The sequence below is a fragment of the Natator depressus genome, chromosome 5, assembly GCF_965152275.1.
Source record: "Natator depressus isolate rNatDep1 chromosome 5, rNatDep2.hap1, whole genome shotgun sequence".
Lineage (NCBI taxonomy): Eukaryota > Metazoa > Chordata > Testudines > Cheloniidae > Natator > Natator depressus.
Genome location: NC_134238.1, coordinates 98,536,091 through 98,551,801, shown reverse-complemented (window position 1 = coordinate 98,551,801; position 15,711 = coordinate 98,536,091). Strand labels below are relative to the sequence as shown.

The 15,711-nt window shown below is 42.7% G+C and overlaps 1 protein-coding gene across 1 annotated transcript in view; it reads left to right on the top strand.

The window, feature by feature from the left end:
• LOC141987693 (zinc-regulated GTPase metalloprotein activator 1C-like) overlaps window positions 1-5,423 on the top strand; it is a 43,528-nt gene extending 38,105 nt beyond the window's left edge. Inside the window, 5 exon segments of the mRNA XM_074953287.1 lie at window positions 664-732; window positions 837-902; window positions 3,110-3,239; window positions 4,355-4,407; window positions 4,410-5,423. Of these exon segments, the coding sequence (XP_074809388.1) occupies window positions 664-732; window positions 837-902; window positions 3,110-3,239; window positions 4,355-4,407; window positions 4,410-4,493 (402 nt within the window). The 3' untranslated portion in view covers window positions 4,494-5,423.
• The last annotated feature ends 10,288 nt before the right edge of the window (window positions 5,424-15,711 follow it).

Sequence of the window (15,711 nt, the reverse complement as noted above, 5' to 3'; positions counted from 1 at the left end):
TAATTTCAGCAGTTCTGAACAGGACATTTGGCACATTGATTTTTTTTTCTTGTCTATGATCAGGCTGTAAGTAGTAAAATACAACATTTTATTTTTTTTATTTAGCGATCTATTTATAAATCTTTATTTTTTCATAGCATAAAAAGTGTACAGCAATGACAGGATAAAGTCTGGTGCATTAAAAGAGAACCCCCTTATTGTGACACACGTGTATCAGTGCAGTGAAACTGTGCTGGTGAATGGGAACAACCATGAAGATACAAAAAAAAATAGCTAAGGGAAGTAACTTTATTAAACACCTTTGAAAGATATCAGTATTAACAGCCTAGTCATATTAACAATTGTTTAAAAGGATGAAATATCAATTAGTTCAGAGTTCTACAATATGAAATGTTATGGCATCAAAATACCCAAAAGTATTGACTGTAGGGAATTCCTTAAACTGATATTATAAAAAACAGCTGAAATGACCAGGGTAATAGACTATATTAGAGCAGAACCAGTAGCGCGGATATTTTTTCCTTTGGAGATTTTTGTTACAATTCCTAATTTATACTGTTAAGTGTACAAACATTTGTTTTAAATAAGGTATTGAACTGTTTAGTTTATTTGGCTCTAATTTAGAATAACTGAATATTAATACTTAGATCTTTCTACTTGCAGAGTATTGTTACCGTTACGTTTGAAATATTAGGAAACACAACTGAAGAAAATCTCAATGAATTTATTCAGGTGAGTGCTGCATAACTGTTACCTGAAAAATGTGTACTACACCACTTGAGAAAATTATCACTTGTATAAAGGTTCAGTTTTTAAAAACATATTCCTATTTGTAGAATCTTCTGTGGGAGAGGAGTGTGAAAGACAAGGCTGGTCATCCCATGGAGGTCATAAGACTCAAGGTTCAGCTTTTAAATTTACCTAACTTTTTATAACAACTTCTATTTTTTAACTCCCTTACTCCTGTTAAGGATAAAACAGTCCAGCCATATCCTTGAATGTTCATAGTTGCCTGACCCCTGGATCACTTCATTTGAGCTAGGGGAAAGGAGGTAATAACTTCCTTTTCAGGATGCAGTTCTCTCCCACCACTTCACTCCTCCCACATGGCTAGCGAGCTCTGCTGGCCAGCACACGGGGGAAGAAGACCCATAAATCGTTCCCTTTACTCTCAGCCCACTTGCTCTGGATTTAGTGGGAGGAAGCACAGTTCCTGTACTCCCCCAAGCACCAAGGCTAGAATTATGGTCAGCCCGCTGTGCAAGGGTGGAAGAATCCTTATTCCCCTGTATTGCTACCGTAAGGCTAGTCACAAGCTATTCCATAATAGTCAGTTGTATTAATGTTGAGTTTTCTTTGCAGAAGCCCTGGTTGCCAGCTCTTGAATGTTATATAGTCCTTGAAATCTTCCTTCTGTGTGTTGTCATTCCTCTGAAAGATCTCATCCCATCACACCCAAAATGGCCACTTCACTTGGAAAATATACCTAGGGTTGTAATTATACTTCTCGACATAACTTGCAGAATTGAAATGCACCATAAAATTCGGGAAGGGGAGTTGAGGGGAAACATGTCAAAGTCAACACTTAACATTCTCTACAAACCTGAGAACCTGAGGAGATGATATTTTTAAAGAAGCAATCAATGGATATGCAAACATTAAGTGAAATTTCTCAGGAAAATATTGTCATGTATTTGCAAGGAGTTTATAAATAGCTTCTATTTCAGTGTATGTTACCTACTCCCCCACAAACAAACAGCTGGTTAAAAAGGTCATACAGAAAATATGCACATTCAAAACTCTGTCAATGCTTTAATAGCGTACAGTAAAGAGAAAAAATATGTTCAAGTTTATTATTGCTTAATGAGAACAGCATTTGTAATGGTGCACAGTTGAGTGACAAAATAATTATTTTTACTTGAACTTTCAGTAGTGGTTATATATTTGTCTGGTCCTACTACAAGAAAATCAGGACACTTTTGTTTGTCTTCAGTCCTCCTCCTCCTCCTCCCTAAAAATCTAAAAACCCACTGATACTACTTAGAAAATACAGTCTGGGAGGAAATAATGTTGCTATGTATCAATATATGTTCTGCATTTTCCCCACATTTTACTATACTGAGCACTTAAAGCAAAATGTATAAGGAAGGCCTCTGTCCTGCAACTGTCTGTGCACTAAGCCTCATTGAAATAAATGGGCCTCCATGCAGATGTGTCCAAGTCAGTTGTAGTATGGGTGCCACAGTTTCTCTTTTTGCTTATGTCCCACCAGAAGTTATAGTCCTGTTTGACACTACAGTCATCTTAACACCAGTTAATTTGTCAAACAGAGGATTAGGACTTCAGAATTTCAGATGAGGAATAAGTAGAAAGGAACTGACTGACAAGATCCTACTTTAATGCAAATGACTGTGTGTATGTATGTATGTATGTATAAATAAAAAATAAAAATAAAACCTCTTCCATCCTCCTGAAAAGATACAGAATATATTAGATAATCAGAGATGTGTGTAACTAGAAAGTTTTGCAAGGTTTTCTATGAAGTGTTAATAGATCTTTCCAACGGGAGTTTTTGGCACTCATTTGTGGTCTCATTGTGTTGGCTCTAATCACTTCATTATGTTGCTGAGCCTTTTTAAAATATTGACAGTCATACACATTCATATATCTTTGTTTTAGAATAGTAAAAAAGCTGAGGGTGTCAACAACTTAATCATAATTATCCATAACCAGGAAACTCTGTGTTGTACTGTCTACCTACTGTGATAGGCAACGGTGTGCTGTTCTCAGTCACACGTACATTATATTAAATAAAGTGGCTTTTTAAACAATTGAAATACATAGGCTAAAAATGAAAATTTAAAAATCCTGGCAACTTTCCAGTTGAATCAGAAAACATATATTGCACTAGCTAGACTATGTAATATAATCTGACCAGTATTACCCTTATCTGGTCTTCCTCCTCCTATTTGTTAAGTCTACGGGTTGTGTTGTCTTATATTCAAATTATTGTATTCTGTTTGTACAGTGCCTAGCACAATGTGGTTCCTATTCAGTTGCAGCCTCTAGGCTCTATTGTGATAATAACAATAACTGTCCTCCTGATCAGGGGTTGGTGTCTATTAAAGACAAATCTCACCAGGTGATTGTCCAAGGTGTCCATGAACTGTATGATCTAGAAGAGACCATGGTAAGCTGGAAAGAGGATGATGAAAGAACAAACAGATTGGTTCTAATAGGTAAGAGGAAACGACACATTTCTTAGTTTTGCCTGTTGTGAGAAACAGTTGACCAAAGTCAGACTACAATTCTTCAACGGGTAAAACAAAGTAAATAAAATACAATTGTCCATAAATTATATGCATATATGGAGTGTGTGTAATTAAAATACGTGTATGTATGTTTTATATATTATATATGTAGAGTTAGCAGAATTCAATTTTTTATCATTTTGATGAATATTAGTAGTTTATTTTTAAGCATTTTTAATAATTTACATTTTCCTTGTGGCACAAAATTATGGGTTTTAAGCCTTTTTCAGTTTTTATCAATTTTAAATTTTCACAATTGTGGGACATTATGGGGACAAGGGGGTCAGACAATATTTAATGACAGTAGAAGACACTGATATTCAGAAAGTTAACGCTTCATAGCAGTTAAAATGCAAATTATCAACATCACCTGTCAAAATATACCCAAGTAAATATACTTAAATCAAACTCTTAAATTCTCAAGTGGCACTCTTTTTTTCTTTGCCTGTCTGTAAATTGTGATTATTGATGGAAATATTTTGTTGGTTTATGTGTACAGTGACGTCGACGTATACTGACCATTTACCGATTTAAAAAATCGAATCCTTCCAAGTATGTGTGTATGTGTGTGTAATATATATATATATAAAACTTTAAAAAAAAATCTAGGATTAAAAACAAGCTTGTGGGAATGATTATAATCAAAGATTTGATAACTCTCCATAAGGAAAAAATGTTATAACCTTTTAGGTGTATGTAATCTTAAAGGCCGATCTCATGTTTTCTTTCAGAAATGTTCATAATTAATGTTGAAACCACACACCTCTTAAGATTTTTGGGTTTTTTTTTTTTTATCTAAACTCCAGTTTTACTCTGAAAGTTTAATGAAGATTAATCCAGCATTTCTTCCCCATTTCTCTTATTTTATACCTTATTGTAGCCTGTTTGGAAATCTATAGCTTAAAGTTGCAACTTAAGATCATTATAATAAGCCTGTGTTTTTAACTCATTAGTATGTAACAGGTGTTTATATACTTGTTTTTCATTGATGTATGGATTATTTTGTGATATGCTGGAAAATATGAATTTTTGTCTGTTTACAGGCAGGAACTTGGATAAGGATATCCTTAAACAAGTATTTATAGCTACCATGACAGAGAAACAGGAAAACAGTTGACATCACACCACAAAGAAGAAGAAAAATCTGTCCTTAACACTGCAGACTTTTATAATAATGGATGACATGCAGTACAGAAGCTTCAGTTTGCTCTTGCAATTTATAGAACTGTTAAACTCTGAATTTGACATTACTCCTGTTATGAATTCAAAATCATCTGTTGTTTAAATATTTGCATTTATGTTACAGAATAAAATAGAGTAAATTAGTGTTTCTAAAATTTTGGCATGTGTTTAAATGATGCAATAGTAATATCATATGTATTCACAGAAATAATTAAGGATAAGGTTTTTTTTGATGTTTGTGTGTGGGTCATGTAGTATTATGAATGACTATATCTGGTGCACACCCACAACAGAGAATTTTAGAGCTTCCCAAAACAATTCTGAGGCTAATGCTCCCATCCTGTTGGTTCTTTTAATAATAAAAAAAATTAAAAACCATCACTGATTATTCCCAGTGAGGCAATCATAGTAGAAAGAGAGTCGGGTAATCATGTTGTTTAGCTCTGTATTACCTTTCTCTTCCCCATCCTTTTTAGATCCTTTAAAGTAAAGATGATCAGTCATCTTTTCAAATAGCTTTTAAATGATTGTATAAGTAAAACTTAAAAATACCTTAATGACAGATGTACAAAGTTAGGTAAAGGATAATATTGACATATACATAACTACACCCTCAATCACGTTTTCATAGAATTGAGATCTGTAAATGACTTCTTGGATCTTCAAGGTTACGACCCTGTCAGTATTGGATTCTTCTATATAGGGCATTTTTCTGTGGTATTATCCAAGATGTCCAATGCAATTTCTTCCCTTTTTTGTGAGATCGTATGACTTCTTTTTTTTTCCTGGCAGTGCAAATTGTTGTTGCAAAGGAAACTTAAAATGAGGTTTGTATCTATGATCTTCACAAAATTAAATTCTTCCTCCAGCTTTGTATGACTCCTAAGAAGAACTATACTTATTAGTTTCAGTGGGATATATAAAATATAATTGGGCAGATAAGTATGCAAAAGAAAATACATGTAGATAAGTGTTAAAATGTTTAGTTAATTTTCAAAAGGTTATTTCTCATCCAGTAAATAGTCTGTAGAATTGAGGCTTTTCCTTTAGTGCATCATCGATGCTTGGACGAATGTTAAAGCTTCTGGGATTTTCACAGAGTAATGAAATGGAAGCTTTCATGCTTCAAACTCCAAAAACATGCTTCTTTTTATCAGTACAGAAAATTGTTCATTGAATTTCCTAGCAGTGAGCATTAAGACTTCTGGTAAGGCTAAAATGTTAGCGTTCTTGTTATACTATATCTGTTTTCAAATTCCATGCAATTCTTTTTTTATCTGATTTTTCCCCCAAAACAAAGTCTGAGACTGGATAATTCCGAGATTTGTATTGGGATATGGAAGTTTTGGTGGCTGACAGTTCAGTTGTATATGTGGAACAAATTGGTGATCTCAGTCCACTTCCTAGTGGACAGCTGTTCGTATCCCCCAACTATCTTCACAAGTTGCCAAAACTGTCAGGGAGCCACAGAGTCCAGAGACTGAATGGATATGGAAATTTAACATCCCTCTCACCTGAATAAACAGATCCTGTAAATTAAAATACATTGAATGGCCACCACAGGAAAATTTGTGCTGCATTTTCCTGTGCTATATGTGCCTGTGGACAAATAGGACTTCAGGTTGGCATCTTTCATGGATGTGGCATCTTTCATGAACACGACATTCATTTTAAAATGAAAGTTAGGTGTTAGTGCTCAGTTTAAAACAAAACAGACTATCCGTTGAGAGAAGCAGCCCTATGATAATAAACAAGTGTCTTCTCTCTGTATCTAATGGAATACAATAATTTTAAGGCAATACAGTTCATTTCCAAAGAATTAAGTATAGTAAGGAAAGCATTGCTTATTAATCTTTCACAGTAGCCTCCATCTGGTTTGACTCAGGATAGTATGGAAGAATGTGTGTCCTGTAAGAGCTACTTGTAGCTACAGTGAGGATCAGCTCTGACATGTTCCCTGTTGCTAAATCCCTTCCACAAAATATAAAATATTAAGTTTCCGGTTATGAACTGTTTGTTATTCATTACACTTTATTACCTTGCTTTAGTTAAACTTCTGCTGCTGCTTTCTATTGGTGGGCAGCAAGTGGAATCTGACTGAATCACATCTGAGCTATTAGTGGAATGGATTGATTTGATATGTGAGTGTACATTTTTGTTCGACAATCTGGAAAATTGACAGTGCAGTTTACATTTTTAGATGGTATTTTTACCAAGCTGAGGCATCAGTAGAGGACGCTTCTTAAAAATACTTAGTTGGGGGATTGGCCATGGTGCAGTTTATGGAATGATACAAATATTTAACTGAGATGTCCCTGATCGTGCAAATGAAATAGAAAATATATACAGTACTGTCCACATTTTTCCCTTATTTTCCTTGCAGCCTTGGTTTTCACCCTGTGCTTTCTTTGCCTTCAGCGACCTTACGTTATAAAGACACTCCATCTAGTTGAGGAAGACACTAATACTTTCAGAGCTTTTTCTTGAATTGCCCAATTCTGGTCCATTCATTTTCCAATTTGGGAAAAGCCTATATGGGTTCAAACAAAAAGCACTTACTGCTTCAGACACCAGTCCCTGAAGAACAGGTCAACTGATGGGTGCCCTGTCCATTCCCTGTTCTACGCTGTCATCCTTTCCCTTCTTTGAAGGGGGAGAGTGGCCACAAAAATCCAAGATATTAGCAGAAGCTCCTACCTATTCAGCTGCCTCCTTTCACAGGGCCCAGTTCCATATCCAACATCAGCTATATTAAATCTGATTACTGAGAAGATAACAGAGTGAACCTCCAAAGTTATACCAGTTCTTAAATGTGTCCATTTGTCAGTCCTGGATACTGGTGGCTCACTGAAGCTGAAGAGTCAGGACTAAGCAGAATCTTGTTTTTATGCATAGCACCAGCCTTTTCAGGTTTTTTAGGTGTGATCTTCCCCCATCTCCTACCTCCACAGCGAGGAGCTGCAGGCTGTGCTCCTGCTCTGTTTTCCCCTAACCTTGCTTGGTTTTAGATCTCTGCTATTGGGACTCTCCTCATCCCTTGACTGTCTCTCTAGAGCAACCAAGCTAGTGTCAACCAACCAGCCCACCCTGTATGCCGTCTGTCACAGCAGGCTGCCCACATATCTCCTTATGCGCCCTTTCCTCCACAGCAGTGGTGGCACAGAAGGCACTTTTCAGCAGGTACCACCAGAGTAAGTAAAGTGGCTTGTGCAGCCTGATCTAAGCCACTTGCAGTTATTTCCAAATTCCTCCACCCCTCTTAGATCTACATTTTCTGGGGTGATTGTACTAGGCTCCTCTGGTCTGCGATTTTGCCGGCCTGCCATCAGCTGGCCTGAGGTTGCTAGCTAAGGCCTTCTCCAATTCTTACCATAAGGTAGGGAAAAGTAGCTCTATTCTGTGTCTCCCTTTCTCAGCCCCTGACTGTCAATCCCCTGCACCCTTCTACGTTTGCCCATATGACTTTGGTAAAAGCAGCTAGTGATAGCCCCTCTTTATTCTTATTTTTAAGTAAGGCAACAAGGTGCCACTGTATTTAAATGAGATATTTATTCCCAGACTGTTTGGTGTCCTTTCCACATATCCAGCTTTATGGATCCACTTCACTCTTGCCTCTCCTCCTGTTATGTGGAAACAAAAAGGAAAGGGATTGCAAAAGTTAGAGCCCCAATTGGCTAGATGTACTGCACTACCCCTATTTTTGGGTATGTTTTTTACGTCATTAACATTCACTTTACGTGCCTGCTCTTGCAACTTTCAGCATAAATTGGGATCAAACTGAGGTTTAAGCATCTGGATCTCTATTTTGGGGAGGATGGAGGCACAAGAAGAAAATGTACATATACAAGATGAATGTTATTACTGCTCAAAGAACCCTGGCTGAGGTTTTTTAAGCCTCCTTGGGAATTTAGACATGCATCTTGCATTCATTTTAATTCTTTAACTGTGCAACCTTAACTTCTCATAATGTCGTGTGGGTTAGGTTGATATTTTTTTCATTCAGTATAGTGTAGTTCAAAAGATTATTATAGACTGACCTCCTGTTTAACCCACACTCCTTATTCTGGGCTAATTTAGCAGGGCTTCTCCTGCACTGATTGAAGTCCAGGGGTGTTTTCCTTGAGAGGATAAGGATCAGGACCACAAATATTACTGAAACAATGTTGTTTTCTATTTCAGGTGAAGATCCATGATATTTTCTCTCCACTTTAAATAAAGTGTTTGTGACATAATCCTCTGATATATAGAGTAGCCATATTGCTATGCTAGTATAGCATAATGTGAAGATATTTAGCAGAGGGTATCAGGAAGAGATGACTTGTTCGCCCTGTAGTTATAAACAAGGGGAAGAGTTTAAATATTAGTCCCCATCCAAGAAGAGTTGTGGGGGCAGGGGAACAGTTTGATTTTGGGAAGGATCCCGTAATATCAAGGGACAGCTAATCACCAGTGGTCTGCCCCTGAAGCTCACCCCAGATTCCAGCCGGAGTCAAAGCGAATTATGCGGGTAAGAAAGAAATGCAGGATTGCCAGCCAGGACACACCCCAGTGATCACACATCTTTCCTTAGGGGGGAAAAAATAGTTAACTTTTTTCTAGCCCAAAGCTGGCACAGTTCAGCACCTCTGTAGATAAAAGTTCCAGGGCTGGTGATCAAAACGGAGTCTCCTATCTTGATAGGGGAAATTTCATTTTGCCAGGATTTGCTTAACTTAATTGTTCACCTTGAAAAAATCATTTGGTGGGTAAAGAAAAATCAATTTTGCCTTCTTGTCCCCTCTTCCAAAAACAACTCTAGAAGATGCAGAAGACCTACTTGAGTTTAACTTTGGTGATGTGTTATACCAATAAACTAAAAACCAGCAGGATCTTATTAAAGGGGAAAAGGCAAAATGCCACATTTATTGTGAATACAGAAAGAATCATAGTAAGCAGTTATAGGTATAACCCTCCATTCAATTTCATATTTATTCACACATTCATTCATACACACACACAGGTTCTGCAAGGTTGTTCTCATAGTTACCAGCTTTAGAGTTGCTCAGGCCAAGCCACTGGCCAGGTGGCCTGGACATGAGGAGGGAGCAGGGCCTTGTCAGACGCTCATCTGATGCTCCTGGAAGTTGGTTTTCAGAATCAGACCCCAAAGTTCCCACTTTCTAGAGTCCATTTTTATAGGAATGTCTTCCTATGGCAGTCTATTGGAACTGCTTCATCATGCTGTTGCTGAATCAATCAGCAAATGGCACATTCCTGACAGCTCTGTGCTGCCAGATGTTATCTTGTTCTTTGGTTCTCCCATCCTTGAGGCTGTGGGGTGGATTCCAGTCTGCCCTCCAGGGGTCCTCTGGTTATTTCCACTTGATGCCTTCTTCAGCCGATGGACACTGGATTCTTAGGCTGGCACCTCCCTGATCATTCAGTTATTATCCACACCAAGCATCCATCCACATACATCCTCTATCTCTATTTTAATCACAATTGTTAACAAAGCAAGATGACTACAACAAAAGGGCGGGGAGTCTCTGGGTGCCCTTTCTGTTGTTACAGAGTCTTGCTTTGAGTCTCTCTCTGTGTGAGTAGCTGTTACAAAGAATTGCTTTGCGAACAGACTGTCTCAGAATGTACTGTCACAATTAGCAGCTTGCAAGTTACACACAAAAAAAGGGAGCGAAACCATACCAAAAACCAAGAGACCTCTTAATTAGTAATACCTTGGAATTTAAACTATGGAGAATCAAACTCATTTGTGATTTTAATACAGAACTTCTTTAATATGATCCAACAGATGATCTGGTAAGGAAACGTTCAGGTTTTGGAGCTAAAACTCTAAGTTGAGTTTGGCCTGTAGGTTGGCGAGGCAGAGCCTGTAACTGTTCAGTGAGAACAAATTTGCACTGCAGCCCTTAGAATCAGTTCGTGCCCAGGTCCCAACTGCAGCGAATGTTTTCATCCCCTAGACCCTCTGCATGGATTAGCAGCATCCCCTGTTCATTGGGGCGCTCTCGGAGGGTCCAATTCATATGAAGAAGATCCCGGAAGAGGAGTGGTTAATTATACCCGCCAGAGGGAAAGCAGGGTATCCTACATCATTTGTTTGCTACATCATAAAAAGATATGGGCGAAACTGTTTAAAGCTAGAAAACCCAGGCTGAAGTGGCCGCTTCCACCCCTCTGCTTCGCTGCTAAGCGATGCTACTTTCCACCTCTGTCATTGATTTAACAGCTCCTTAGCTTTATATCTGTGGGGGTTACTTTTGTTTTGCGAAGTGAGGGGAAGACTGGGGAGACCTACCCTTTCAGCTAGAATTACAGCTTTATTTTCTGAACTGCCTGGCTGAAAAACAAAACAAATGACATTGTATTAGTGGAGGCCGGGCAACACCCCCAGCGTGGTGGTGTAAAGATCCGAGCCAGCCATCTAAACGTAACCAGACCGTTCATTGTATGCAGAAAGAAGAAACCTACACGGTTGCTTTTCTTAAGAAAAACCGGTTTGACTTAACCTCCCTCCCTTTAAAATTAGTACCGATATAACAGCAGTTGCGCAGTGATGTACATTTCCTTTATAACGATCGAATGAACAAGTGGAAATTTCTCCCCCATAGTGTTTCCATTTAGTATAAGTAATGTTATTGGGCGTGCTAACATCAAGACAAAGCTCTGGCATGCCGCACCAGACTCATAGTAAACTCATTCTATTGTTCCTCCTCACATGTCTGTATTTTCTCAGAAGCGAAATTGCTCCGTTCATATTTATGAATCATTTAGCCTGGATGAATTTATTTTCATTTTGTACTTTGAATATTTTCCAGAGCTGTCTTTGTATATTACGGACATTGCTTCGGGTACAATGACAAAGCACTAAGGTTCTTGCAAACACGGGCACAGAGATGAAGCCGTGTATGGGTAAATAAAATGTAGCCGCTATGAAGGAAGAGAGCAAACACTTGAATGGATATCCTGTAACGGACTAGACGGTGTGTGTTCATGGAAATGCTGGCAAGGAGAAAGCATTGATATGCAGGCTGGCTTCTGTGTCCCCAGGTAAACTTCAGTTTGCCCAGGGTTTTCCTGCTAGGTGAGAAGAGGGTGAAAATGTCCTTATTCTGACTTCTCGATCTCAAAAACTAGGATCAGTATGCACCAGGCTTCAGAGCGGAAGACAAATCCACAGAAGGAGAATTGTACAGTTCTTACGGATTTTTCTTCTCTAATCCCACTGCCGCTGTGCCATTTCCTTCTGTTTTCATGTGCAGAGCTGGGAGGTAAATAGTAACCTCTACAGTTCCCATGTGCGGTGTCACTTGCCATTTTCATGCCCAAATCCACCTGCAAACGAGCTGAAGTTTACAAAAGCCAAGCTGACCAGCTGGGGGCCTGGGGCTGGACCTTTTGCCCCAGCTGTTTAATACTTGGCATAGTTTCTTTTGTGTGTGTAAACTATTAGCAGAAGGGAGCGTCTAGCCTTTGCCGCTGTCGAACAGCGGAGGGGAAGTGGGAATTCGTTGAGAACGGCAATAGGAAATCCTCTCCGAACCCACCAGCCTCCAAACTTCATAAAAACGCCTTTCCCCAGCTTCGGCTCTGCGCTGTCATCTGTTTACTTTAGTCTCCAAATTGCCGTTCGTTAGTTCAGCTCTTAAAACAAAGCCGTCAAGTGTACATTGTTACCACGCCCGAAGATAGCGCCTCATTGCTATGCATGTACAATTTAACTGTGCTGAGTTTCAAGCATTTCAAATAAAGCATTGTTTTCTCTCCTATCTAATTTGAAAATTTGACCTTTTGCTTATGTGCACTTGTTCATTCAGTACAAACCCTGGGCCGTGTGGGTCAGCGAGTAGGGCTGTTGGATGCCTTTTAGCGGGAGGAGATATAATTATTTTAACTATTTGATTGCAGAAGTTTTCTGGCGTTAACAGTAGTGGTGAGGTTTCATTTTTGGAGTGTCTAAGCGTTTGGGTTTCGTAAGGAGGGAAACCACACGCGCGGACTTCAGATGCCATCCCTCTGAAAATCCCCGAATCCCTACGGATGTTATTCTCCACCTGATCACAGTTCAGCAGCCCTGAGAAGTGCCGCTGCCGATTCCTCGTGCCATCGCTGCACAAGCAGCCCCTTTCAGCAGGCAGCGCCGAGCAGGGGCTAGTGATTCTAGTCCAGATCTTAGGGACGAACGGCGGCGAAGTTTACGATGACTATAACTTTGCTCAGGCACATTTTGACGAGCACCGGGTGCATCTTTCCGTCGCTAAAGGCTGTAAATGCACATTCTCCATGGCCACCTGCCTCTCACCCGCTACAAGTGGACGGAGAGATGGCTGAACAGCCTGAGAGTTGTAGCCCCGTGGGCCACCCCTCCCTCCCGAGCTGCTTCCTGGGGGCTCCTCCAGGGTCCTGCTCTCGCCACTGCCCGATCAATGGCAACCACATCCCCAGGACTCGGCATCCTCCCGCTCCGTGGTGGGCAGGGCCCAGAACCCAGGGACCTCACTGCAGCTGCGAACCCATTGGGCTGTAGCAGGGACCAGCAGCTCCTCTCCCCCCGCTGTCGCGGGGAGGGGTATAAGAAGGGCTCGGACGCGGCTTTCCCAGCCACAGGGCGAGGCGGCGGCCAGGGCTGCACCAGCGTCGGTGGGCGAGCGGCCCCATGAGCCGGCAGCTGGGCGCGCGGGGCTCGGATGGGGAGGACGAGGAGGAGGAGGAGGAGATCGACACCGTGGGGGCCGAGGAGGTGGAAGGGGGCAGCGGCGGGCAGGGGCAGCCCCGCCGGCAGGGGGAGCCCGAGGGGAAGCCGCCCTACTCCTACATCGCGCTCATCACCATGGCCATCCTGCAGAGCCCGCAGCAGAAGCTGCCGCTGAGCGGCATCTGCGCCTTCATCCGCGGCCGCTTCCCCTACTACCGCCGGCGCTTCCCCGCCTGGCAGAACAGCATCCGCCACAACCTCTCGCTCAACGACTGCTTCGTCAAGCTGCCGCGGGAGCCGGGCAGCCCGGGCAAGGGCAGCTACTGGGGCCTGGACCCGGCCTCGCAGGGCATGTTCGACAACGGCAGCTTCCTCCGCCGCAGGAAGCGCTTCAAGCGCCCCGCGCCGCCGCCCGCCCCGGCCCCGGCCCGGACCCCGGCCCGGCCGCCGCCGCCGCCGCCCCTGCTCTGCCCGCCCTGCGCCCTGCTGCCCCGCGAGCCGCTGCGCTACGTGCCGCCCGAGGCCGGGCTCCCGCTGCACCCCACCTGCCCCCTGCCGCGCCGGAGGGCGGCCGGCTGCGCCCTGCACCTGGGGGTGCTGCTGCTGCGGGAGCAGGAGGCGGCCGGGGCGCAGCAGGCGGCCGCCGCCCCAGGCCGCGGCTGCTCCTTCAGCATCGAGAGCATCCTGATGGGCAGCGAGCCGGCCCCCCGCCCGCTGCCGCCGCCGGCCGCCGCCTGGGCTTGCGGGCCCCAGCTCCTGCCCCGCGCCCCCTGCCTGCTGCCCGCGGCGCTGCTCGGCGTGGCCTCGCCGCGGGACGCCGCCTGCTGCGCCCCGGGGGCCGGGAAGGGCGCCCGCCTCCTCCGGCCCAGCCCTGGTGCGGCGGCGGCATTGCTGGGCTGCCAGCCCGGGCCGGGCCCTGCCAGGCTGCTGCCCCTTGGAGCGGCACCGGCCGCCTTCTAGCGCCCCAGGGGACCGGCGACCCCTGCCGGGGACGTTGCGCGGACACCCTGGTGGGTGGCGTTAGTGCCTCAAACAACTTCATGCTCCGATCGGGAACTGACCGGCCCGGGCCCTGCCTCGCGTTTGCCGTCGGGGCGGGCGGCTTGTGCACTGCCCCCCCCCGCCCCCCCATCAGTCTCTGGGTGGCGATTGTCATGGAGCGCCTGACTTTATGCTGCGAGCTGAAACTGACCGACCCTGCTAAACTTGCAGCAGCTCCGGCTCTGGCGCGTGGCGATCATGCAGCAAATAATCCCCTCACGGACGTGTGTTGTCTGTAAAATGTTTACAAAGCGAAAGACTTTAAATGCGGGTTGTTTTTTTAAGGAACAGGTCACCGGGCACTACAGTGAGCGTTGCTGTTTTTCTCCCTGTGCAACGTCAAAAGCGCATCCGGTCTGCATTATCTGAGTGAGAAATGAACTAAGTGGGTAACTTGTGGGATTCAAACAAAAACTTCAAACACAGGACAACTTCCACTATAATACGTTTCCTTTTCTCCTCCTTTGAACGACAGACTTTTCAAAATGCCAAACGTACAATACTTATGTATCCTGTGTTTCCTCTTGTAACGGGTTTGCAATATAAATAGACATTGCAGCTGAATATTTATTGCCTGTGATCTGTATTTGCAGCTTCCGTGGGAAATGTTAACATAAACTTGTGTATAGCCTAAATAAAAAACAATGTAGTGCTTGTCTTTCCTTTTTCTGAAGTCAGTTACAGAGGATAACACAATTAAGCATATGCTCATCATAATATGTATAAAATCCAGCTGGCTAACTTTCCAAACGAAAGAGACCTTTTCGCTTTTATGTTTTAATGGGAGCAAAAGGGTCATTTCGACGGCCCTCTATGGGGTGTATTTAGGGTATTTACGAGTGTTTCGGATATTTAGATTTAAGGTTTATTTCTATATGTTATTTGACTGCATATAAAATCAGAGGTTTTTTTTGTTCAAGCCCTAGTAGAAGCTGATTTAAATTGAGATCGGAACTGCCCATAGCTTCACTAGGAGCAGAATTGGACCCGTACATTGGGATACCAGGTGTCACCTTCCTCCGCAATGAGCAATGAAAACAAGCTAGGAGATGGAAAACAAATGGCACTCGTTTCTCTGATTCTTAGCGGTAGGTGAATGTGTTAATTGTATTTGTTTTAAATCTACCTTTAAATGTGTAATTTCCACATCTCAGTCCGCAAGGAGGGATACCACCAGAAAGAACATTCTTGCGAAGCTCACTGCTGGTTTAGTTGTCTTGAAAGGAACGCAGTGAACGGAGCTGACATATAAAAGGAGGGAAGAGTGCAGAAGCCAAGATCCGGGGTAGGGTTTAGCAAGTCCCTCTAAGTCAATGCCCACATTGGACCATATGAACTGGAACCATAAACTCACTGAACATTAAATCCCACCAAATGAGGGTAAATCCATGCTCATCATGGTATCCACTCATTCTACTCCACACCTGAACATAGCCATTATATGAACAACATAACCCCCATAGCTCAATGTCTGTACTTTGACCC